Source organism: Rhinopithecus roxellana, chromosome 16, assembly GCF_007565055.1.
Source record: "Rhinopithecus roxellana isolate Shanxi Qingling chromosome 16, ASM756505v1, whole genome shotgun sequence".
Taxonomy (NCBI): Eukaryota; Metazoa; Chordata; class Mammalia; order Primates; family Cercopithecidae; genus Rhinopithecus; species Rhinopithecus roxellana.
The window spans coordinates 16,515,088-16,541,977 of record NC_044564.1 but is presented as its reverse complement, the minus strand read 5'-3'; the positions used below and the strand labels follow the sequence as shown (position 1 = coordinate 16,541,977).

Here is a 26,890-nt window from a genome sequence, read left to right as displayed (position 1 = left end):
ACTGCAGCCTTGAACTCCTGGACTCAAGCCACCCTCCTGCCTTACCTTCCCAAGGAGCTGGGACTACAGGTGTAAGCCCCCATGCATGGCTAAGTTTTTATTTTATTTTTTGTAGAGACAGGGTTTCACTATGTTGCCCAGGGTGGTCTTGAACTTCTGCGCTCAAGTGCTCCTCCCACCTCGACCTCTCAAAATGTTGGGATTACAGGCATGAGCCACTGTGCCGGGCCTAGCTAGTTTTATAACTGCTTTATAACCTAGAAGAGATATGCTGGCAGTTGGGAGTGCGAGGGCTGAGTCACATACTTCTGTGGACTTCCCATAGCCTCTAGCACTATTTTAGGCCAAGAGGGGCTTAATAACTGACCCCTTGTGCCAATGCTCACTTTTGAATTCTCAGTTCCTCCCTACCTTCAGCACTTCCATCAACGGCTGGGAACCCTCTCACTGTCTTTGACACATAACTGAAGGCCAAGGGAAGAGGTGTTGGGTGAAGGCACTGGCACTTTTCATCATGCCCTGCCCCTATGCTGCCTTCACAGCGGTCCTGGGGTTTAAATTCCACGTCCTTGACTTCTCTAATACCAGGTACGAGTAACCCTTGTTTCTCTCGCATTTGTTGCTACTTCTACCTGGAACACTCCCTGATTCCCCTTCTACTCGTCAAATGACTGGTTTCCTTCCATCCTTCAGGCTTCTGTTTGCTGGGCGCCACCTCAGGAGGCTTTCCCTAAACTGTCTCATCTAAGCAGGGCTCCTGCAGCACGCTCTGTCATTCTCTGTCTTCAGAGTGCTTATCACAACTTATAATGTCATACAGACAGTATCTCTGGAAATTAAAATAAGCAAATGTTCCCCCTGTATTTGTCTCATTCTGTCTCCCCTCATACATGGCAGTCATCTCAGTGAGGATGTGATTGCTACTTCCTGGAGGAAGAAGATAGACATTGAGAAAGTCCACTCCAGGAAGGTGGAAGAAGGGGGAAACCCACCCTCTCCTGCCTTGAAGGGAGGGAGGGAGAGGGAGGGCGAAGGAGGGGTGGGAGGGAGGAAGGATGAGGGGAAGGAAGGAGAGAAGGATGGAAGGAAGGAAGGCCGGCCAAGAGGTAGATGCCAGGGTCCTTGATACCCCCATGCCAAGGACAGGCTTTGAAGGCATTGTGGGATGCTGTAAATCTGTCAAGGGAAGACCTGGAGGCACTTGAGAGCATTTGAATCAGAGGCCCTCTCCCGGGCATGGCCTTGCACAGGAATCTTAAGTCCAGGCAGCACCTGGTTTGAACTTGGTGAAGGGTAGCAACTCAGTGGCTGCAAGTGCTAATGACCAGAAGTATGACACATGCAGGCCTATGGCAATGGTCCTGCCTCCTCACATCTGACCTATGGTTCATAGAGGATGTGCCCCAGGAGGGGATGGAGAGCTTCGGAGAGATTCAGAGACTAGCAGAGACCTGGGATCAGGACAAGGAGTGACTTTACAACAAGAGGCAAATAGGTGGCACCATGGATTTCAGGGGCAGATGCTTTCCAATGACCCAAAAGAGCCAGAGGAATCAATTATATTTCCGTGGTCACGAGTTCAGAGGTTGGATTAGTCACTCCACAACGGAAATCAGACAGAACTCAGAGCGCCCATGTGGATCCACGGTTCTCTTCTGCGACCATTAGGTCTCATAAGCCCCCTCCCCATGTGCACAAATACCAACTGCAAGAGGAGCAGGAGGTGGCAAAAAAATTGGAAAGGCTTGATTCTTTGCCCAAAAGAGACAGAGTCATCTCAAAGAAAATATTTAAACCAGAAGAGACTAGAATGCTGTAATTGGCAAGCACAAAATAAATAAGTTTTTTTTTTTTTTTTTTTTTTTTTTTTTTTTAAGGCCAGGAAACAGTCTCCTGGTACAGAAAATAAAGTGCTTTGGGCAAAGGCACTGTCAACTTCTCAGAGGTGAATCACAAGAAGACTATGAGGCATGCCCTGGAAGAAACTGGCACACAGTTCCCCATCACAGGGGTTATCTCCTGAAACTGATGCATACATTTTGCATCAAGTATGAGCCATATACTTACTGTTTTTCTCCAAAGAATTGCACGGTATTGAGGAACACGTTGATTATTTTGGTCAGAAAGGGTCACAGACAAGAAGAAAGGGCTCTTCTCTGCATCATTTCCAATGTAGTTCTGATGGACTGGAAAAGAAAGGTTTAGAACAGTGAGAATGCAACTGATCCTGCCAGTCACAGATGGTAGAGGACACTGCAGGTGGTGTCCAGCCCTTCCCACATGCTCAGAGAACAATAATCCCAAAGCCAGCTTGGGATGGACCTGATCTCTCTCGGGGGATCATGCATTCTTCTTCCCCTTGCTTGTGACTGGTTCAGGAATGAACATGTGATCAAATTCTGGCCAATGAGACGGGAGGAGAAATCTGCCAAGGGGCTTTTAGAGAGGCTTCCTCACTTCTAAATACTGCCTTCTTCTTCCTCTGGACTGGTGGAATCTAGAAGTGATGCCTGGAATTGCTGAAACCATCTTGTGACCCTGAACAGGGCCAGCCCAAGTGCCAAGTTGCCACACTAAGGATGCAGAAAAAGGGAAAAGGCCTGGGTCCTTGACATTACTGGGCCTCTGAATCACCCAACCCCGGGGCTTGCCCTGCCTCTGGGTTTTTTGTTATATCCTTTACTATTTGTGCCAGTTTGAGTCAGGTTTTCTGTTACTGCACCTGAAGGCATCCAAACTCACGGCACCATTTTTCTCTAAAGTCCTCACTGGTCTGAGCACTACTTGCAAGCATTTGGGAGATGACGGCTTTCCTGCTGATTTCCTTTTTTTAAAATAAATGCTTCTATATCCCCCACACACTAATAAATTTTGCCTGGCCAAAAAGAGGAACTTCTTACAATAATACAGAGTCAGATTTCTTTAAAGGCATCATTTAGGGCTGCTCACTCTCATTTTGTTGTTCAAGCATCATATCTACAAATGAATACATTAGCCTGAGAAAAAATTTCTCTAACTCATTTTGAATCCCAAAGTAGTGATTATTCTTCCATTCCCCAAATCTTTTGTAATTAGCCACACTCCTGTTTTCCACCTTTCTGTATATTTTCACTTGAGCCCTTCACTTTAAATGTACACAGCTATTAATGACTGAGCTGTTAGTATGTGTCAGGCACTGGGCTAAGTGTTATTCCTGCATATCTCATTGAAACTTCCATTCAAACCTATTAGATATGCACTCGTAATATCTCCACTTTACAGAAAGGAAAACCGAGTCTCAGAGAAATGGAGAGTAGCTAGTGTAAGGTCCTTTGATTAATAATGGCAGGATCAGGATCCAAACCCATATCATGAGTGTCTTTGCCACTGTATCCCCATTGCTCTGCACATTGCCTGGCATGTAGTAGGTGATAAATACTTGTCATGGTTGAATGTATGAATGATGCCAGAGTCTACAGTCTAATGTCTCTCTAGTTCTATACAGGCCCTGGAGCTCAGGGAACCAGTTATCTCCCTAATTGCCTTGAACTAAGTATTTAAAACCCAGTATAGATAGGGCAATTGCCTTGTTAAGTCTAAAGTTGTTTTTCCACCCTGGAAAATCCGTCTTATCTCTCAGATCACTTTTTCAGATGATCTAATCTCCTTTAGCTCTCCAGGAATAAAAATGACTGTCCATAAAAAAAGGAAACTATGAGCAAAAACTCTTAGGGCTGAGACTCTGAACAGGGCTGAGACTCTGAATTGGATCCTTTAACCTACAAAGCTTACTACTGGCCTTGAAGTGAAATGCCCTGATGTTAGTGTTTCTAAAATGGCTAGTTTCACTCATATAGGATACCAGAAATTATACTAACACTAACTTCCATTTTGAATACCCTTTCTTCCCTACCACCACAATAGCATAATTACCTTGTCCCAAAAAATATTTGAAATACCATCTGGTGTGGTATTCCTGGGTTCTCTAAGTGCACGTCTGTTCTTCGCCAAGTACCAGGCAGAGCAGTTGCATTCTGTAATAGAACAAAGTTGTGACATTAAGAGGCTTATTCAGAAAGAAAACATGAAGCTGGCAATGAACCAGAGGCCAAAGAACCAGAAAAATCATTGTTAAAAGCATACACCCAAGGGCTGTGGCTGCATGTTCTCATTCGAAAAGACACGCTGTCTAAATTCACATCGTGGAAGCATCCAGGAAGCCTTTGGGATGTAGGAAAAATAACCAGTGAACCAGTGAGTTCAGCTGTTCCTAAAACGGGTACCAAGTACCTCTCCTTTCTGGGCTGAAACTTCTACAATATTTGGGAGTTGGTGCCCCCTAGAGGAACCCCCTTCTTTTTTTTTTTTTTTTTTTTTTTTTTTTTTGAGGCAGAGTCTCGCTCTGTCGCCCGGACTGGAGTGCAGTGGCCAGATCTCAGCTCACTGCAAGCTCTGCCTCCCGGGTTTACGCCATTCTCCTGCTCAGCCTCCCGAGTAGCTGGGACTACAGGCGCCCGCCACCTCGCCCGGCTAGTTTTTGTATTTTTAGTAGAGACGGGGTTTCACCGTGTTAGCCAGGATGGTCTCGATCTCCTGACCTCGTGATCCGCCCGTCTCGGCCTCCCAAAGTGCTGGGATTACAGGCTTGAGCCACGCGCCCGGCCCCAGGAACCCCCTTCTTTTTGTTACCCCTGTAACAGGCACAATTCATCTAGAATCCATCCATGTTTTGGTATTTTTTTTTTCCCCATGCATATACATATGTATTTTTCTTAATAAGATGAAATTATATTGAATACATTGAATATATTTTGTGGCTTGCTTTGACAATAACTTTTTTACATGTCAATAAATATAATCCTATGTTATTGGCTCTATACCCTTTTATTTATATAGACATAACTAATAATACTGGACAATTAGGCTGCTTCCAATTTTTTGTTATTATAAATAACATTTATTATCTTCTAATTCCACATTTGCATACTTACTTGTTCAATTATTTCTTTAGGATAATTCTTAGAAGTTAAATTGCTTTGTCAAAGGGTATGTACATTGTCGAGGGTCTGCAACACAATGCCAATCTGACATCTAGAAGGACTGACACAAAATTATAGTTTCACCAGCAATGGCTGAGGGTGCCATCTTCCCTATACTGTCAACATTGCCTCTTTACAATTTAATGGCAAAATGTAATCTCAACGTTGTTTTTATTTGTGTTTCTTTGTATACTTATTTTTATTTTATTTTTTGAGATGGAGTCTCACTCTGTTGCCTAGGCTGGAGTGCAGTGGTGCCATTTTGGCTCACTGCAACCTCTGCCTCCTGGGTTCAAGTGATTTGCCTGTCTCAGCCTCCTGAGTAGCAGGGATCACAGGCAAATGCCACCTTGCCTGGCTAATTTTTGTATTTTTAGTAGAGATGGAGTTTCACCATGTTGGCCAGGCTGGTCTCTAACTCCTGGCCTCAAGTGATCCTTGACCTCTGAAAAGTGCTGGGATTACAGGCGTGAGCCACCATGCCTGGCCTGTATGCCATTTAGATTGTAGCTTTTCTTCATATTTTTATTGGTCATTTACAATTATTTTGTGGGTTACCTGTTTATGTCCTTGCCAGTTTTCTGATTATTGTATTCTTTTGTGAAATATTTGAAACAGATTGCAAATAATTTCTTCCGATCAAAATTTTGCTTTTAAACTTGTTCTATGCTATTTTTGGCCACATAGGTGTTTTAAAATGTTTGCATAAGCAAATTTTTCATTTTTTTCCCTTTATGGCTTTTGCCTAATTAGTATCAAAAAGTCCTCCATCCCAGCATTAATGAAACTGTTGACCTCTATATTCTTTTAGATGTTTCATTTTTATAGTTCATTCCTTATCATTTATTTTGATGTATGCTCTGAGGTAAGGATCAATTTTCCCCAAATCATTTATCAATTAACTCAGTTCTACTTATTGAACACTCTATCATTCTCAATCCTTATAAGGCATTAAATTACTGTTTACAATTAATGTCTGAAACTTGCATGGTCTTGGCTGAGACTGTGTTAGATGTCAGTTTTCCCGCATGACTGATGTCACTCTGTTGCAGCTTTGTTGACATCTCCATTGTGCCACATATGTAAGACAGACCACTGGGACATGCTCTCTGACTTTGCCATGCCTCTAGTGATTTACTGGATGTCTGTGGTCAGTTTCTTTATCATGCTGAAGATGTTTCCTTCAATTAGAAGTTTACAAAGAGGCTTTTCTCAGGAACGAAAATTAAATTTACCAAAAGCTTTTTTCGGGGGCAACTATTGAGAGAACAGGTTAAATGGGGGGAATCATAGTATATAATGTAACGAATGAATAACGAATATAGTAATAGCTCTTCTGGCATTGAAAAGTTCTTAATTTCTGGAATGCACCCTACTAGGTCATGGTATATGATTCTTTTAATAGACTGTTTGACATTAACAAATGATTTATGTATCACATTTGTTTGTGTGATAGATCTATAGGCTTCCTTTCTATTTGTGTTTCTGTCATGCTTTCAGGGTTACATTACCTTACAAAATGAAATGGGAAGCTTTCTGTCCTTGTCATTGCTCTGGAAATACTGACATGCGTTGAGAGAGTGCTAAATGCCAAGTATTAGGCTAAGTATTTTATATGCATTATCTCCAGAACCATCCATCAACTTTATGAGATAGATTCTATTTTATCCCCCTACTTTCAGATGAGGAAATTGAGACTGAGAGAGTTTAAACATGGTGCCCAAGGTTACAGAGATAATAAGTAGTGGAGCTGGAACCGAAACCAGTTCCAATTCCAGAGGTTTCTTCTGTTTTCTTTTTTTTATCTTAACCATTATGTCTTCTTCTGTGTCCTTTTTTATGTCCTGCCTTTTAAGCCTATTAAGGAGTAAAAACGTAGGTGAAAATTTTAGTATTATTTTGCTTTTATCAGATTTTCTGGAATTTAAAAAAACCAGCTAGTGCTACATACATATACATTTTTATTTGGAAATAATTTTAAATTCATATAAAAGCTGAAAGAATAAGACCAGTGTAAAAAACCATGTTTACCTTTTACTTATCATATTTGTCTACAGTTAATGTTTTACCCCACTGGCTCATTTGTTCACACCACCCCCCACATACAAACATACACACATATACAATATTTTTTCTGAACCATTTAAGATTCAGATGTAAAATAATAGCCTTCATCCCTAAATACTTCAGTGTGTATTTCGCAAGAGTAGGGCTATGTTCCTACATAACCACAGTAGAGCTTTATCAACTTTTCTAAGTTTAACATTGATACCATCTGTATTCCAATGTTGTCAATTGAGTCAACAATGTCATTTTAAGCATTTTCTCTCTTCAGTACAGGATCATTTCATTGTGTTTCTTTAGACTCCCTTCATCTGCAACATTTCCACAGACTCTTTGTCTTTATGACATTGACATTTTTTTTGGCTGTCTCTAGTTTTTTTTTCTTTCCAATTTGTATTTTAGGTTGGAGGGGGTGCATGTGCAGGCTTGGTACATGGGCAAATTGTGTGTTGCAGTGGTTTGGTCAACAGATAATTTTGTCATCCAGGTAATCAGCATAACACCCCATAGGTAATTTTTCAATCCTTACCTTCCACCCCCGTAGGCCCCAGTGTCTATAGTTCCCTCCTTTGTGTCTGATATTGACATTTTTGAAGAATGCAGCATCTCCCCTCCTCATTCTGGGTTTGTCTGATGTTTCCCCAGTTAGATTCAGGGTAGGCAGACTTGGCTGGAATACCATGTAAGTGAGGTTTGTCCTCAGCTTATGATATTTCAAAATACCCATCTGTTTCTCAGTGGTGATGTTAATTTTGATCACCTATTCAAAACATCGCCTCTTCGTTTTGACCTTTTGGTGAAAGCATATCATTGGACTTTGTTCCTTGTAGGATTTTTGCATGATTCAGTATCAACAGTTATTTACTTTATAACCATGAACTACTGGCAGTCTTCAGGTCTTTCCACTATGCCACTGCAGGGCATGCAGCGATGGCATGACCCACCAGCCAGCCTCAGGCATCAGCTGACCAGACACAGGGGGAGTCCAGCCAAGGAAGCTAGCCTCAGCCAGACTCCACAGTGGTTGGTATCATGGTCCCACGGCCTTGGATCCTAGAAAGCTAGAGCAGAGCCTAGAGAGTAAACTCTTTTTTAAAAAATTTTTTTTTATTTTTTGGATTTTTAAAAAACTTTTATTTCCTTGATACATTAAAAAAAAAAAACTTGTTAGCCTTATTAGAAAGCAAAGATTAAACAAAAATCACCTGTATTTTCAAATTAACATTTTTGTGTATTGTTTCACAATTTTCATTTGCATATATAAAGATCATACTATGCATCCTATTTGGTATCACATTATCCCACTATGATTATTAATAAATATGTATTTATATCATAACAATTCCATGTATTTACCACATAATTGCACGTTATTGTGCTTGAACAGTTGCCTATCAGTTATTTTTCTTTGTTCTACTAAAAGCAACACTGTCATGAACGTCTTTCTCTCTTGCCTAGAGAGTAAACTCTTAAGCTGTCATCAGGACATTTAAACCTCTGGGGCCTCCAAGAGATGCGTGGATGGCACAGAGAAGTTTCTTTTAGGTAGCAGCAACAGATCTTAGTTCTGTGCTTCTCAAATTTGTTAAAATGTGCACTCTTGGGCCCACTGTAAACTTCTTCCTTAAGATCTCTATGAATGGGGCACCAGTGTCTGTTTTACAAGTGGTTCTGATGAAAACTGAACTTTGAGAAACAATGCTCTATGCCAGTTCTAAAAGAATCCAGCACAGAAAGGGGGGTATAAACTTGGATGGGGCAAAACAAATATAACTTTATTTTCCCTAACTTCTAACTAAAATGTAATGTTTCATTCACTTATGAATACATGCAAAAAAACTATAGAATGGACAGTCCTGGTAACCATGCTGACAAAAAAAAAATCAAAGATATTTTCAAAATTCATTATAGTGATTGCAGATTATCTCAAAATACTGTTTACACTCTTCACTCTTCAAAATTACAGTATTTATGAGGCCTGCTGCTAGATTTATTATTTAATGTATTTTAATTAATTAAGGTATTTATTTTTTACTGAGATGGAGTCTTGCTTTGTTGCCTAAGCTGGAGTGCAGTGGTGTGATCTCGGCTCATTGAAACCTCTGCTTCCGAGGTTCAAGCAATTCTACTACCTCAGCCTCCTGAGCAGACAGGATTACAGATGTGTGTCACCACACCAGCTAATTTTTTTTTTTTTTTTTTTTTTTTGAGACAGAGTCTTGCTCTGTGATCCAGGCTGATCTCGGCTCACTGCAAGCTCTGCCTCCTGGGTTCACGTCATTCTCCTGCCTCAGCCTCCCAAGTAGCTGGGACTACAGGTGTCCACCACCACGCCTGGCTAATTTTTTGTATTTTTAGTAGAGATGGGGCTTCACCGTATTAGCCAGGATGATCCCGATCTCCTGACCCCGTGATCCGCCCGCCTTGGCCTCCCAGAGTGCTGGGATTACAGGCGTGAGTCACTGCGCCCGGCCACACCTGACTAATTTTTGTATTTTTAGTAGAGACGGGGTTTCATCATGTTGGCCAGGCTGGTCTCGAATTTCTGACCTCAAGTCATCCGTACACCTCAGCCTCCCAAAGTGCTGGGATTACAGGCATAAGCCACCACATCCAGCCTACTTAATGTATTTTAAAATCATATATATTACTGTATCATAAATTAGGTTTCAAAAATCCTGTTGATAATTATTCCAATACAACTGTTTTCCTTTGTAATTCTATGTATTTAATTTCATGTTTTCTGAAAAGGGGTCTATGGGTTTTACCAGATTTCCAAAGGGATTCAACAGCATGGAAAATGACCTACAAACTCTAGGCTTCCAAAGCACTTGCATCTGTCTGCCTCCCAGAGATCAGAACACTGCCAAGTGCAGAATGGAACACCACAGGGAGGCGCAAGGTGCCGCTCAGCATCTCAGAGGGAGAGGTGGGACTCCAGAGGCAGTGGCCAACTGTCAATGTGAGGAGTTTTCTTTAATGACGAAAATTCACTGGGCTGGGCATAGTAGCTCATGCCTATAATACCAGCATTTTGAGAGGCCGAGTTCGGAGGATCACTTGAGGCCAGGAGCTCAATACTAGCCTGGGTAACACAGTTAGATCCTGTCTTTACAAAAAAATAAAAAGTAGCCAGGTATGGTGGTGTGCGCCTGTAGTCCCAGCTACTTGGAAGGCTGAGGTGGGAGGATCACTTGAACCCAGAAGGCTGAGGCTGCAGTGAGCTATGCTAGTGATATTGCACTCCAGCCTGGGCAACAGAACAAGATCCTGTTTCTAAAAAAAAAAAAAAAAAAATTAAATTAAAAATTAAAATACATTAAAATAAAAGTTACCTATTTCACTTTCCTCTTCACTGAATACTTAACCAAAACACAGGGGAAATAACCCAACTCCAAAAATGTTGTGAGTCTCACAGAGCAAGACACTTCCCGTCCCTTGCTAAAACCACACTGGATGTGGTGTAAAGACAAAAATACATGCAGGAACTGACAAAAGCAATGGCGACTAGGCAACAAAAAAACAACAAAAAAATCCTGCTTTTCCCAGGACCCTGAAGAAGAAGTCTGCACACAAGCTCCAGGTTCTGATGATGTGTAGAACTAGTGGACAGTAAAGTGCACAAAGAAGTGTACAGCCGAATATTTTTTTTTTTACATTTATACACCCTCATAACCATTACCTAGATCAATACAGAAAATATTTTCAGTATTCCAGAAGGCTTCCTTGTTCATTTCCCCAGTCATTACTCAAGCACATGTCAAAAGAGAACCACTGTCCTAACTTCCATCATGGTGGATTACCTGCTCTTGAGCGTTATGGAAATGAAATCATACGATGTGTATTCGAGTCAGGCTTTTCATCCTTTGTCATTTGGTCTGCGACATTCGCCCGTGTCACTGGTGTGGCAGTGGTTCGCTCTTTCTCACGGCCATGTAGTAGTCCACCGGATGAATACCACAATTTATGCATTAATTCTTCTACTGATGGACATTTGAATTGTTTCTGGTTTTTGGCTATTAATAATAAAGCCACTGGCCGGGCTCAGTGGCTCACGCCTGTAGTCCCAGCACTTTGGGAGGCCGAGGTGGGTGGATCATCTGAGGTCAGGAGTTTGAGACCAGTCTGGCCAACAGAGCTAAACCCTGTCTATACAAAAAATACAAAAAATTAGCCAGGTATGGTGGCGCATGCCTGTAGTTCCAGCTACTTGGGAGGCTGAGGCACGAGAATCACTGGAACCCGGGAGACAGAGGTTGCAGTGAGCCAAGATCACACCACTGCACTCCAGCCTGGGTGACAGAGCAACACTCTGTCTCAAAAAAAAAAAAAAAAAAAAAAGAATAAAGCCACTATGACCATTACTGTGTCTGTCTTTTGGTGGATACAAGCACTCATTTCTGTTGGGTATACATCCGGGGACACAGACGATGCGTGTGTTTAGTTTCAGTAGATACTGCCAAAAAATTTTCCAAAGAGGATATACACAACGCTAATTGAAACTCCCATTAGCAAGATATATGAGAGCTCTAGTTGTTCCACATTCTCTGACCAAACTTTTAGCTTTTTAGTCCTTGCATTTCTGGAGTGGGTGAAGTAGTACCTAATTGTGGTTTTAACCTACAATAAATCCTAACTAATTTAAGTGTCACCTATTTTACAAAAGATCTTGGAGATACAGAAGCTCTGTCTATAGCAGTTTAAGTTGACAATGAAACAGGAACACATTATTTATTTGACATCAACTAGAAAGTTAGGAGAAAATAAGCTGATGAGTACATTTTCCAGACAACTGAAGTTTAACACTGCAAACACTCATGCTTCTTTTATGACCTTTAGGTAAACATTTGTGAAAGGCTACAGTGGAGGGAAATGAACTCCAGTTGCTCCATGCTGAATTCATGCCTGTACATGCCCACAGAGACCCAAAAGTCCCGAATAATTTCTGCAAATCAGATCCAAAGCCCACCAAAGCTTCTCATTGCCTTCATTATCTTCCCCTACCTCCTGCTTATACTTGTGGCATGTGATGGAGGAAGACTGAATCTGGCCAGGATATTTTGAGGAGAACGTAATCAAAATCCATATATGACACCCTGATTTTATTTGAATGTTCTCAAATACTTGACTTTAAGCAGGGAATCCACAAAATACAGACATTCAGAATACGAACGGTATCCACAGTTTTGAAATAATTCCTTTGATTTTTCATAGAATCTATGCCAGAGTGAGTTCAATACATGAATGAAAGAAGTTACGCTGATTTTACTTCAGTTCCTAGGTTAAACTGCTGAGATAACATAGCAGTAGGGAAGATGGATTCTTTTAAAAAACAAACTTAAAACTTTTTAAAAAATTACAAATGTAAGCATGAATATAAGCTGATTATAAAAACGTGAAACCACACAAAACTTAAAATCTTTTTCTTTCCCCCATCCTCCATGACCCAACCTACTTCTTTTCCCTCTAACAACTGTGCTACCGGATTGGTCTGAATAATCCCGGATCTTTTTATGCATTTACAAAGATGTGTTTACTTTATACATACATACACACATATCACACATTCACACACATATATACATACAAAAATATGTATACATACATAAGCCTATATACACACATGCATAATTTGTTTTCATAAATGGGACAGTAGTATAGATACTACACTGACAAATTTTTCTCCGCTAAAGAAATATCCTCAGAATATTTCTGTGTCAGTACATATAGATCTATTTTGTTCTTTTTAACAACTACATAGATTCTTCTTTTAAAAAATTCAACACTTCAGTTGAATGAATATAGACTTGTAAAATATGTAAACAGTATATGAGGGCATCAAGTGGAAAGTTAAAGTCCTCCAGTTTCCATCCTGAGCTCCCATTTCCATTCTCCAGAAACGATTACTATTATATTCTTATGTGTCTTTTTAGAAATGTTCTCGCGTCTTGACAAGCCTATTTACCATTTTTTGTTTTTAAGAAAAATGACATGATATTAAAAAAAGTCATTCTGGAACTTGCCTTTATGTCTAACACTGTATCTTAAACACTTTTTTTTTGCGGTAGTACATATGTGTCTACTTTATTCTAATAGCTACTAACCATTTCATTGTGTAAATGGACCATAGTTTACATAATAATTCCTCTACTAAAGAAACTGATGTTGTTTCCCATTTTTTTCCTATTTTAAATAATGCTACAATATACATCCTAGCAATAGAAGGTCTTCCCAAGTGGTATACACATTTTTAATTATTGCTAATTGCCTTCCCAAAAGATTATACTAATTTACATATCCTCCAACAGTGTATAAGAGAGTCCTCCCCATGCTAAGGAAGATAGATTTGTAAAAAGCTGAAAGATCGTCCCCTCTGCTGCACCATCTACTAATTGATACACACAAGTGAGCTGTAAGGGAGGTCCCCAGTGATCACCCAGGGGTCACACTCATTTTAATTAATAATCTGAATAAGCACACAGATGGCAAGACAAGCACATCTGAAGGTAAAATGAAGCTGCTCAGTGGGTTAGCTAACAGGACAGGTGACAGAATCAAGATGTTACCAAAAAATCTTGACAATTAGGAATTATGAGACACACTAATGAGATTAAATTCAATGTAGACAATGCAAGATCCTACACTTAGATACAAAATACAAGTTACTCAAGGACAAGGTCAGGTGGTATAAGGAAGGATTCCCCTCCCTTTTTACCCATTAGGAAATTGAGGCACAGAGACACTGAATTGTAAACTAGAGAGTGGTAGAGCTGAGGTTTGAACCCAGGTTTGTTTGACTCCAAAATAGTCTTCATTATATCATAGTGCTGCTCCACAGCTAAACACCAGCACATGTGAAAAAGATGGGGGGTGGGCCAAGTAGCATATTGTAGATTCATGAGTCATCAGGGTCCATAAAAAGAGGTAGAGTGTCTACAGCAAGGAAGGCGATGAGCCTGCTCTACTCTGTCACTGTGTGGAGCGTGCCCAGAGCCCTGTGTTCAGTTCTGAGCACTTCAGTCCAAAATGTTCATTAACAACCTCACATGTGTCCAAAGAACAGCAGTAAGGATGATAATGATGGAAGTGATCCTGTGTCTTAGGAGGAAAACAACAGATGTCACATTGAAGAGGGCTCAGACTTCCACTCTGGGGCTATGGAGAACATAAATAGAAACTCTGAGTGGAAAATACAGACGATAGTTCCATGTGTCGCTTCAACTGGCAATAGCGGAGGGAACCACCTGGGTTTGTGAAATGGCTGCAGACATTTCTGAATCCAATGGGGCCAAGTGCAGAGAGACCTAAGGAACAGTGCCAAGTTAAGGCTGATTACCCACTGTGAGTCCTTTATTGCGGAGTCTGTTCATTACCAATAGGCCACTGTAAGTATATGCCTAATGTTGCTAAATGTAGACAATGGTTAGAGAAGAATTTTCCAAATGAATTTGCAAAACTTACTGTAGAAAATTCACCCAAACAGGGCCGGGCGTGATGGCTCCCGCCTGTAATCCCAGCACTTTGGGAGGCCGAGACGGACAGATCACTTGAGATCAGGAGTTCAAGACCAGCCTGGTCAACATGGTGAAACCCCGTCTCTACTAATGATACAAAAATTAGCCAACCATGGTGGCGCATGCCTGGAGTCCCAGCTACTCAGGAGGCCGAGGCAGGAGAATTACTTGAACCTGGGAGGTGGAGGTTGCAGTGAGCCGAGATCCCACCACCGCGTTCCAGTCTGGGCAAGAGTGAGACTATGTCTCAAAAAACAAAACAAAAAAGAAAATGCACCCAAACAAGAAGCTGGAATGAATGAGGGTCAAGGAACAGCAGGGGCAGAAGAGGAGAAGAAAATACAAGAGAGATGAAAAGGGTCAAATAAAACAAAGAAAAGAAGGCCATACCAGAAGAGGTTACACAGCCAAAATTCCCAAAGCAGAGAAGAAACATGTAACATGAATGTGTGGCCTCTAACTTTTGAAATTGATCTTAAAAAAGCACAAAGATTTTTTGCTCAAAAATTCTGCGGTGCCTCAGTAACAGAAAAGGAAGAAATTATCATTCAGGGAGACTTTACAGATGATGTAATTGATGCTATTCAGGAAAACTGGCCAGAGGTAGATGATGACAGCATCAAAGATACTGCAGAAGTAAAGAAATGGTTTCGAAAATTTGTCTGTTTTTAATGACCTGAGCTTAATTTTGATATGGCCAAAGGAGACAGGCCTTTAAAAAAATGTATATATGGCCAGGCATGATGGCTCATGCCTGTAATCCCAGCACTTTGGGAAGCCGAGGCTGGTGGATCACCTGAGGTCAGGTGTTCAATACCAGCCCAGCCAATATGGTGAAACCCCATCTCTACCACAAATACAAAAAAATTGGCAGAGCGTGGTGGCTCACACCTATAATCCCAGCACTTTGGGAGGTCAAGGCGGGCAGATCACAAGGTCAGGAGATCGAGATCATCCTGGCTACAGTGAAAACCGGTCTCTACTAAAAATACAAAAAATTAGCCAGGTGTGGTGGCTGGTGCCTGTAGTCCCAGTTACTTGGGAGGCTGAGGCAGGAGAATGGCGTGAACCCGGGAGGCAGAGCTTGCAGTGAGCAGAGATTGTGCCACTGCACTCCAGCCTGGGGGACACAGCGAGACTCTATCTGAAAAAAAACAAAAACAAAAACAAAAAAATTAGCCGGGTGTGGTAGTTGGCACCTGTAATCCCAGCTACTCAGGAGGCTGAGGCAGGAGAATCGCTTGAACCTGGGAGGAGGAGGTTGCAGTGAGCCGAGATTGCACCATTGCACTCCATCCTGGGTGACAAAAGTGAAACTCTGTCTCAAAAAAAAAAAAAAAAAAGATACATGTTCTACAGTAAAACTGCAGACTACCCTCGTCCTTGGCATTTTCACTGTTCTGTACAAGGCTGCTTGTTTTTTTATTGCCAAAGTCAGATAAACATGGGACACTGTCACACTTATGCATGGAATAGAATTTAGTCAAATAAAAAATTTTGGTCATTTGGGACTGACTTTTCTTTCTTTTTTTTTTCTTTTATTTTTTGAGAAGGAGTCTCGCACTGTCATCCAGGCTGGAGTGCAGTGGCACGATCTCGGCTCACTGCAAACTCTGCCTCCTGGGTTCACGCCATTCTCCTGCATCAGTCTCCCAAGTAGCTGGGACTACAGACGCCCGCCACCATGCCCAGCTAACTTTTTTGCATTCTTAGTAGAGACAGGGTTTCATCATATTAGCCAGGATGGTCTCAATCTCCTGACCCTGTGATCCGCCCGCCTCGGCCTCCCAAAGTGCTAGGATTACAGGCCTGGCCTGACTTTTCTCCTTCTCTCTTTTTACCTTTATTTTTGGAAAAGCCTTGTAGACTTTTTGTGGGAAGCATTTCTGTTGACTATTTTACAGATATAAAGTTGAGTGATTCTTTTTTTAAGGAATTTGAATTTGGCTTCCTCACCAGTAATATATCTTCTTGCTTCTTTGATGTGATAGTCTTGAGATGGGTGAGACTCTAATACATTTGTGGCTGAATTTGCTTCACTGTTAGCAAGCTGACTCTGTGGGCACAATAACATATTGTCGGTAGGACTTTTTTGAGCTACTCTGGAGATTCTTTGGTAAATTATATTAAAAGCCTCAAAACCAAATGTACTGTGTGAACCAGTAAGCCACTTCTTTGATATTATTCTAAAGAAATAACCTGTCTCGCATAAAACTTATGGATGAAGGTGTTCGTTACAATATTATTTATAGTATAAAAAATTACAAGTACAAAATGATAGAAATGAACAACTGGGAAATAAAGAAGTGATGGTTCATCATGTGGTAGAGTATCATGCGTATAGTTAAAAACCATATTTTCTAAGAAAACTTGGAAGCAGGCTGGGCATGGTGGCTCATGCCTGTAATCCTGGCACTTTGGGAGGCCAAGGTGGGTGGATCACCTGACGGCAGGAGTTTGAGACCAGCTTGGCCAACATGGTGGAACCCCGTCTCTACTAAAAATACAAAAATTAGCTGGGCATGGCAGCAGTGCCTGTAATCCCAGCTATTTGGGAGGCTAAGACAGGAAACTCACTTTAACCCAGAAGGCAGAGGTTGCAGTGAGCCAAGATTGTGCCACTGCACTCCGGCCTGGGCAACAAGAGCAAGACTCTGTCTCAAAAAAAAAAAAAACACCAAAAAACAAAAAATAAAAACTTGGAAACATGTTTGGTGATATCAAGTTGGGGCAGACCCCAGATACATTTTAGACATTTATTACCATCACTATTTTGAGTGGAAGGTCATTCAGAGAGGCTAGAGGTTCTTGTTCTGGCTATAAATTGTGTGAGTAATTCTACTAACCAAATAAAAACAATATACACCCACACTCAACAGATAGCTTGGGAAATAGCAATTGAAACATGTCTTTCTCACAAGAGAAACTGAACAGTTTTAATGAGTACATTAGATGAATTTAAACTCTAAGTCAGGTGCTGCAAATTGAAAAGAAGACTTACATTTTAAATTGCTATAGACAGCTTTAAGAAGCTTAGAATCCATGAAGCCATTGTTTATTGCCATGCAAATTACAATCTTGAATGACTTTTTTAAAATAAAAAATGTGTAATAAAGACGTAAATTTTAAAAATGAGATTCTGCATTAACTGAATTTTACTAAACAGAATTACCTGGTGAAGCAAATTTATCCATCAAGATAATTCGGTATGTGTTATGTATGTATTCTGTTGGTGCTAGAAGATGTCTATGTGCCTATATCAACACATGTGACTTCATGTAAAGTTTCTTCATGTTCACAGTTCTTAGCAAATGCAGTTTTAGTTCACAGATAGCCAGCAATGGATGTTGTTATACTACAGGAAAATGCAGGATTAAAATTGTCCTTGTGTTAAAGAAGAAAAAAAAAAAAAAGAAAATATAGCCTGGGCTCAAGTGGCTCACACCTGAAATCCCAAAACTTTCGGAGGCTGAGGCGGGTGAATCACTTGAGCCCAGGAGTTTAAGACCAGCCTGGGCAACATGGCGAAACCCTATCTCTACAAAAAAATACAAAAACTGGCCAGGCGCGGTGGCTCACGCCTGTAATCCCAGCACTTTGGAAGGCCCAGGGGGGCGAATCACGAGGTCAGGAGATCAAGAGCATCCTGGCTAACACAGTGAAACCCCATCTCTACTAAAAATACAAAAAAATTAGCTGGGCATGGTGGCGGGCGCCTGTAGTCCCAGCTACTCGGGAGGCTGAGGCAGGAGAATGGCGTGAACCTGGGAGGCAGAGCTTGCAGTGAGCAGAGATCGCACCACTGCACTCCAGCCTGGGTGACAGAGGGAGGCTCTGTCTCAAAACAAAACAAAAAAACAAAAACAAAAAATACAAAAATTAGCCAGACGTGGTGGCCTGTGCCTGTAGGCCCAGCTGCACAGGAGGCTGAGGTTGGAGGATTACCTGAGCCATGGAGGTCAAGGCTTCATTGAGCCATCATTGCACTACTGCACTCCAGCCTGGGTGACGGAGGGAGACCCTGTCTCAAAAAAAAAAAAAAAAAAGAAAAAGAAAAAGAAAATACTGTAGACAAGTGAATTATGTTCAATAAAAAGACCTTTCTAGCAATTAGAGAGTCTGAAAAATGGAATTAACTGCTTTAGGGGTGTGGTATAATGGGAATACGTATTTGGTCTTTGTTGCTGGTTCCTAGCACAGAGCTCCTGAGTGATAAGGGTGACAGGAGCATCTTTTGTTCTAAGGAGGGGACTCTCAGGGGGTTCCTAGATATCTGCAGGATTGGGGGTGGCTGCCAGAAAGACTAAGCCTTGATTAGAAACTTGGAACTTTCAGCCCCATACACCAACCTCCAGGATGAGAGAGGGTTTGAAGATTGAGCCAGTCATTCATGGCCAATGATTTAATTAATCATGCCTACCTGGCCAGGTGTGGTGGCTCATGCCTGTAATCCCAGCATTTTGGGAGGCTGAGGTGGGCGGATCACCTGAGGTCAGGAGTTTGAGACCAGCCTGGCCAACATGGTGAAACCCTGTCTCTACTAAAAATATAAAAAGTATCTGGATGCAGTGGTGGGTGCCTGTAATCCTGGCTACTTGGGAGGCTGAGGCAGGAGAATCAGTTTTTTTTTTTTTTTTCTGAGACAGAGTCTTGCTCAGTCACTCAGGCTGGAGTGCAGTGGCGCCATCTTGGCTCACTGCAAGCTCTGCCTCCCAGGTTCACACCAATCTCCTGCCTCAGCCTCCCAAGTAGCTGGGACTACAGGCGCCCGCCACCTACACCCGGCTAATTTTTTTGTATTTTTAGTAGAGACAGGGTTTCACTGTGTTAGCCAGGATGGTCTCGATCTCCTGACCTCGTGATCCGCCCGTCTCGGCCTCCCAAAGTGCTGGGATTACAGGCGTGAGCCACCGCGCCCGGCCAGGAGAATCATTTGAACCCAGGAGGCGGAGGTTGCAGTGAGCCAAGGTCGCACCATTGCACTCCAGCCTGGGTGACTAGAACAAAACTCCATCTCAAAAAAAAAAAAAAAAAAAAACATGACTACCTGATGAAATCTCTGTACAAACCCCTAAATCATGGGGCTTAGGGAGCTTCCATGTTAGGGAACATATTGCGGTACTGAAAATATGGATACAACTGGAGAAGGTATGGAAGCTCCGTGCCACCACCCTCACACCATGACCTATGCATCTCTTCCATTTAGTTCTTCCTGAATTGTACTCTTTATAACAGACCAACCCCTGGTATTGGTCCATAGCCTCTTAGGAACTGGGCTACACAGCCAGAGGTGAGTTGTGGGTGAGCAAAGCTTCATCTATATTTGCAGCCACTCCCCACTGCTTATATTACCACCTGAGCTCCGCCTCCTGTGAGATCAGCAGCAGCATTAGATTCTCGCAGAAGCATGAACCCTATTGTGAAATGCATATGCCAGGGATCTAGGTTGTGTGCTCCTTATGAGAATCCAATGCCTGATGATTTGTCACCGTCTCCTATAACTCCCAGATGGAACCATCTAGTTGCAGGAAAACAAGCTCAGGTCTCCCACTGATTCTACATGATGGTGAATTGTATAATTATTTCATTATATATTACAATGTAATAATAACAGAAGTAAAGTGCACAATAAGTGTAATGTGCTTGAATCATCCCGAAACTATCTCCCACTACCTAGTCCATGGAAAAACTGTCTTCCACAAAACTGACCCCTGGTGCCAAAAAGTTTGGGGGCTGCTGCTTTATAATATATGAGTAATAGTAAAAAAAAAAAGTGCTTTTATGAATTCTGTGAGTGATTTTAGGGAGTTATGGAAGCTGAGGAGGAGGCTGTGGTAACGGCTACCTGACTTTGTAGCCAAGTTGGTCAGAAATGTGGAATGTAGGTAACCTGGAGACCCAATGCTTGTGACTGGCTTCTGAAATGAGGACAGTCTTGTGGGACTGAGCCCTTAAACCTGTGGAGTCTGACACTAACTCCAGGTAGTTGGTGTGAGAACTGAATTGTAGGACACTCAGTTGGTGTCAGAATCAACTGGTGTCAGGAGGAAAAAAATCCTATCAAGGAGGTATCTTCCTGCTGGAGATATACTCAAGCAGGAAGAGATCAGCTGACTGCTGGCAAAGCTGATGTAGGAACTCATGCATTGGAAAGCGGATTGGCCCAGATGAACTCTAAGGCAGGAAAGAATGGTCCATTCTGATGGATGCCAATCTGCAAACTGTTTACTAGCCCATGACAAGGTATACAAGAAACCTTTATAGTGTTCTGACATGCCTGTGGCATCAAAGTACATGCTCAGTGGATTCATTTCATGAAACAGTCCAGACCAGTCTGGATGATATCCAATTCCTTGATGAGTTGCATAAGGTAGGACCACATATTTAATTTCCTGCAACTGACCGGAAATTAAAAAGACAGTCTGAGAAGCACTGCTCAGAGGCTCAGCCTCATTGGCTGTCGCTGGTAAGGGCTTTCTGACGACCCCATCTTAACTAGGGCTCCTCCAATTTCTTTGCACCATGGTCCTCACAGCAGTTACAAAAATTTGCAATCCTTCTATGTGTTTCTATTGGTTACTGATGGCTCTCCCTGCCACCTGCAGGTCCCTAGGAACAGGGACCTCAGCAGGCTTATTCAATCCTGCATCCAGGGCTCAGCCTGTATGGCACTAGGAAATGACCCTATGAATGCCAGTTGAATGAATGTTTTGTCATATTATATGAAAAGCACTCCCGATATAACTTATTTTTGGTAATGGCAGGCTAGATTATTCAGATCTACCCCTCCCACTGAAAAAACTAAAAGTACTAGAAGAATATTAAAATCATCTCCTTGAAAGCACTGGAGGCCAGGCGCAGCAGCTCATGCCTGTAATCGCAGCACGTTGGCAGGCCAAGACTGGTAGATCATGAGGTCAGGAGTTCGAGACCAGCCTAGCCAACATGATAGAGAAATCCCGTCTCTACTAAAAATACAAAAATAAGCCAGGCATGGTGGCACGCACCTGTAATCCCAGCTACTCAGGAGGCTGAGGCAGAAGAATTGCTTGAATCCAGGAGGCGGAGGTTGCAGTGAGCTGAGATAGTGTCACTGCATTCCAGCCTGGGTGACAGAGCAAGATTCTGTCTTGGGGGGTAAAAAAAAGCACTGGAGTGCTTACCAAATAGTAAGAATTGCCAACTAAAACTGAAAGGCAAGTGGGAACCTAGAGAGGTAAATGTATCATGAAAGTCTTTTTTGGCTTGAGGATGTTTGTCAATCCCAGCAAAATTGAATTTGGGTTTTGGTGACCTCGTGGGGGACAAAGACTCAAATCCCAAGACCCACTGGGGTAGGCAAGTCTAATAGGAGCCCAGCCCCACATTACGCTAGGATCCCAAAGGGCTACACACTCAAGGAAGAGGGAATCAGAAGAAACCACCTCTACCACCAAAAACTACAAGGAAGTTGTGACAGCACCGAGCAGAGCTGAGCCGGGGAGCGGCTCTGAGGTGTGGTGGCCACACGCCAGCTTTCACATATATCTGCAGCTGTAATAGAGCTGAGCGGGGGAGCGTCTCTGAGGTGTGGTAATCTGCAGCACTTGGGTAGTTTAAAAGGTCTCAAGCTGGGTATTTGGTTTAAAGTTATCTGGTAAAAGCAAACATAAGTCCTCCCTACCAAAAAGCAACTCATCTTAGGCCTCATATTATTCCAAAAAAGTAATATTCAGGAATAACAAACAGTACACAATCAGGCAGCCTAGCACACAGAGAAGCACATGACATGAGGAGCACAGGCCAGAGGAAAACAATTAAAAAACAGCCACAAAAACTTCACATATTGGAATTCTCAGTCGCAGATGATAAAACCATTACACTACGTTTAAAGAAATGAAAGACAAATTTGACATTATCTCAAAGGAACAGTAAACTATAAAAAGTGACCAAGCAACCTCGGATTAGGCAACGGTTTCTCGGAGATAACAACAAAAGTGCAAGCAATGAAAGAAAAAAAACAGACAAACTAGACATGATCTAATCTTAAAGCTTCTGTGCTTCAAAGGACACAACCAAGAAAGTGGAAAGATAAAAACACAGAATGGAAGAAAATTTTTTTTTTTTTTTTTTTTTTTTTTTTTTTTTTTTTTTGAGACGGAGTCTCGCTCTGCCGCCCAGGCTGGAGTGCAGTGGCCGGATCTCAGCTCACTGCAAGCTCCGCCTCCCGGGTTCCCGCCATTCTCCTGCCTCAGCCTCCCGAGTAGCTGGGACTACAGGCGCCCGCCAGGTCGCCCGGCTAGTTTTTTGTATTTTTAGTAGAGACGGGGTTTCACCATGTTAGCCAGGATGGTCTCGATCTCCTGACCTCGTGATCCGCCCGTCTCGGCCTCCCAAAGTGCTGGGATTACAGGCTTGAGCCACCGCGCCTGGCCGGAAGAAAATTTTTACAAATCATGTATCTGATAAGCGTCTAATTATCCAGACTATATAAAAAACTCTTACAATTGAATAATAAAAGCGCAAATAACCCCAAAACAAAATTTACAATTTGTTTGTTCATAGGTTTGAGAATTTTTAAGCAACTACATATAGCGAGTCCTTTACTGCACTAACAGCTTTAACTAATTCAGAGCAAGCCAGCTGTTTTTTTCCCTTTGGAAGTCAAAGGGAAATAGCCCGTAAGGTCTTTTATCAGGCTAGGAAGTACCGTTGGCCAGAAACTTTTAACTGAAGACCATCAATCCAAAACAGCCAAGGTGCTCCAATGGAGCATCATGCTCAGTAGTTCTGGTGGAAATAAAACCTAAAAATGTATTTGATCCTTGATATTGTATTTCCAGAGAAGCCGTCTGAGATAGGACTGTGTTTTGAACACAACAGACTGCAATGATTTGTGAAATCAGTAACTCCCTAAATTGTTCCCAAGATGTTGACTGAACTGCCCAAGGCCACACTGCTGGTGAGTTGTAGGGCCATGATTCGAACCCTGGGAAGACTGACTCTTAAGCCACTCCTGATCATGGCCCAAGCACAGGTCATTTCTAACCCCTGACTGGGTCCCAGAACCTATCCTCTGGTGTACAGCAGGGCCAGCTGAGCAGTGTTTGACTGCCAAGTGTATGGTGATTACAGGATCACATGAAGGCCCCACTGATGTCTTTCCTGGGAGGTGTGTATTTCCTCCAGACATTGGACGTGGAGGGGCCGGAGCTGTGCTTACATAGGGTGGCAAAGTCCAGTTTGGTTTGTCCATTTCAGGATGGGCTGAAGTTCTGCAAAATTTTGGTAACAGAAAGATGTCTCAAGGTATACAGCCTCCATAGGCTCTCAAAGTAGAAACTCAGCATGGTGACTGCTAGCTTTCCAAGCACTGGAGAGCAAGAACTCAATGCCTCTGTGCCTGGCTTAGCTCCTGAGAACCCTTGGCTGCCTCAGCTTGTGATGGTGAGGCTATCTAGTCCCAGGGGCCAGGCCATTTGGGGAGGGCTGTTTCTAAGGTTCAGAAGCAAAATTTTCCATGAGTTCCTTCTTCTATGTGGGTCACCCGACATCATTCTGGACAAGAAGTATGTGGGTACCTATTCAGGGGTATTCAGCCCCAACTTGGCTAACATGTCAATGGCAAGGGTCAGGTGAATGTATATGGCTAAGGCCAAGGGTGAAAATGAGCAATCACTTCCCAAATGTTGTGGGCTTTCAAGTTAAATTCGTAGCTCTTCACCAAGAATTTGCATTAGGAGGTGGTCAGGAGAAAACTGGCAATGTGGCAGTGATGACAATAACAATAACCATCAATAGCATCATAACTAGCACTTCTGATTGCTTACTGTGTGCCAGGCATAGTGCTAGGAGTTTTACAAGCATAGCGCACTGAATTCTTGCAATAATCTTGAGACAGTTTCTAATTTACAGATGAAAAAAACTGAGGCTTAGGGAGGCTGGGGTCCTTGCCCAGGGTCAGGGTCGGGGAGCTAGAGCTATGATGAGCTACTGTGCAAAAAGGCAGCAGAGAAGAAAAAGGCTGGAGAGTTTTTGCCATACTCTGCAGTTTAAATGGTAGACCCCGTGGGATAGAGACGGTAGTGGCAGTTTCAAAGAAAAAAAAAAAAAAAAGCAAGGAGAGTGTCTGTGGCCTGCAGCAAGGAAGACCGAGAATCCAGAAAGTGGGTGTGGCCCAAGGAATGGTAGGCAGTACCAGCCTCTTTTCCTGATGACATTTTGTCATTGCAGTAATTTTTGGCATCTCCCTCCTGGATCCTGGCACTGCTCAGAGGGCCATGCCAAGCTGATCAGCCTGGCAGAGGAAGTACTGGGACTCGGGGCCATTCACAGAGGGTGGTAGAATTGTCTCTGGCCCCACTGCTGGCAGAACAACTTCCTGTGTCTACCTGGTTTTAACATAGATCTTTTAAAGGGTATGTGTCACCCTATGAATAGCACCTTCCATGCCAGAATACTGACATTTCCCTTCCATTGGCTTCAAGCACAGCTCTGAAAAGCTCTATTTACCTCCTCCAGAACTCTTTCACTGCTATCATGTGCTTGGTGGCATTACAGGAAGTGGGGAGGCTTCCTTACCTCATCTGAAGAGCCATTTTCCACTCTGAATCTTCCAGCCCTTTGGATGGCTCCATCAGCATCACTGGAAATAAGCTAGGGGGGAAAAAGCATTCAATTAGGTAGTATTTACAATGTCTATTTGTATGTAGCTATCCTATAAGTAAGCCACATCTAAGGACACAGGCTGGAGTGCCCAGCCTAGAAGCTAACAGTTTTTTTAAAGCTCTATCAGCCAGGTACTCATACAGTTGGCTCCCACTGTCCTTGGGAACCCCAGAGTAACAATGGCTAAACTGCAAGAATGGCAAACAAGAGCATCACATTTAAATTTGAACACATTCCAATACTGATGCTCCCAGCAAAAACAATCTTAATACACACCACATGTGGACAAGTGGCAGTTCACAGATGGCAAGACCGAAAGCCAGCTCTCAAGTTCAGCCGCCTTCACAGGAAAGCCTGAAGAACAATTAGTGGCTGGCAAGAACTCAAGGCTCTACTACCACCAGAGAAAGCGCCTGTGCTTCATTCAGTTTTAAACAGTTTCCAAAAGGCCAATTAGTCCCTCCTCAGGCAGACAGACTGTGTTTTAGCTCTGGCAAGGTGATGCTTGCAAATAGACAGCCTCCAAGGGGCCTGATATTCGAAAGAGGTGAGTGAACAGACCGGGGCTTGGCACTTGAGTCCTAAAATTCCTGACTCAAGATTTAACTTATTTTCTCCTTCTAGATTTTCTCAGTAGTGACTCGGGAAAACAACACATCTTTTTTTAGCCTTTAAATCTACCCACAATTTGCAACAAAGATCTGCCAACAGCAGACTCACCAGAACGCACCTGCCCTGAGGGGCACTTCTCACCTCTCTAACTCAGGGCTTGCTCAGCAAAACAGAAATGTTATTTCTCAGGAAAGATGGTTACCTCATATTTTCACTAGTGCTTAAGAGATATGATGGTATAAAAATTAATAGAAAAATTTTAGGGAAAAACTCCAATGAATTTTCTCAAGGAAAATTATTTAAAAGAGATTGATAAATTTTTCCTATGATAAATATAAAAACAGTATCTGGTATTTGTTGAAGGCCATGCATTCTTTCGCTCTTAATATGTATTATCTCATTTAATTCTCATAACAACACAAGGTAGGCATTATTATTATTCTCATTTATGAACGAGGAAACTGAGGCAAAGAAGGGTAAAACAACGGGCTACAGTCACTTAACTAGTTAGTATGGGTAGAACTGGGATGTGAACAGAGGCAGCCAGACTCCAGAAGCCCATTGTCCTCATCTAACCACCACCCTCCCTAACCATCCTCCAGAAAATGTCCGTGATTAGGTTTAGTTTTTATATCTCCTCTTTCTCCTGCAAAATAATTTCTAAAAGCAAATGTTTGGATGACATCAGATCATTACACTATCGCTAAACTGAGGATGAACCCAAGAGGCTGTGTAGTCATGAATTTCACTTTGTCCAAACAGAGGTCTAGCCTTTGCCCTCAAATTCTGGGAGGTGATCTCTAAGACCTGGGAATGACCTGCGTTAGTGTCTGATTACTTAGGGGCTCTGAGTTACACTGATTTATAGTGAGGGCTTTGGGTCACACAGTATCAGCTCTACCTCCAGAGGGGCTGAAGGCTCAGGTCGGCCATGTGGGTGGTCAGCCACATCTACCGGATCAAGCCCTGCTAAAAACTCTGCATACCACAACTCAGGTGAGCTTCTTTGATGAGCAACATTCCACTTCGTGCTGA

The 26,890-nt window shown here is 42.4% G+C and overlaps 1 protein-coding gene and 1 pseudogene across 1 annotated transcript in view; one reads left to right on the top strand and one right to left on the bottom strand.

The window, feature by feature from the left end:
- Positions 1 to 26,890, bottom strand: part of GARNL3 (GTPase activating Rap/RanGAP domain like 3) — a 156,382-nt gene that overhangs the window by 81,738 nt on the left and 47,754 nt on the right. Inside the window, 4 exon segments of the mRNA XM_010367849.2 lie at positions 2,068 to 2,186; positions 3,913 to 3,955; positions 3,957 to 4,013; positions 25,157 to 25,231. Coding sequence (XP_010366151.2) covers positions 2,068 to 2,186; positions 3,913 to 3,955; positions 3,957 to 4,013; positions 25,157 to 25,231 — 294 coding nt within the window.
- On the top strand, positions 14,334 to 15,268 carry LOC104665890 (annotated as a pseudogene).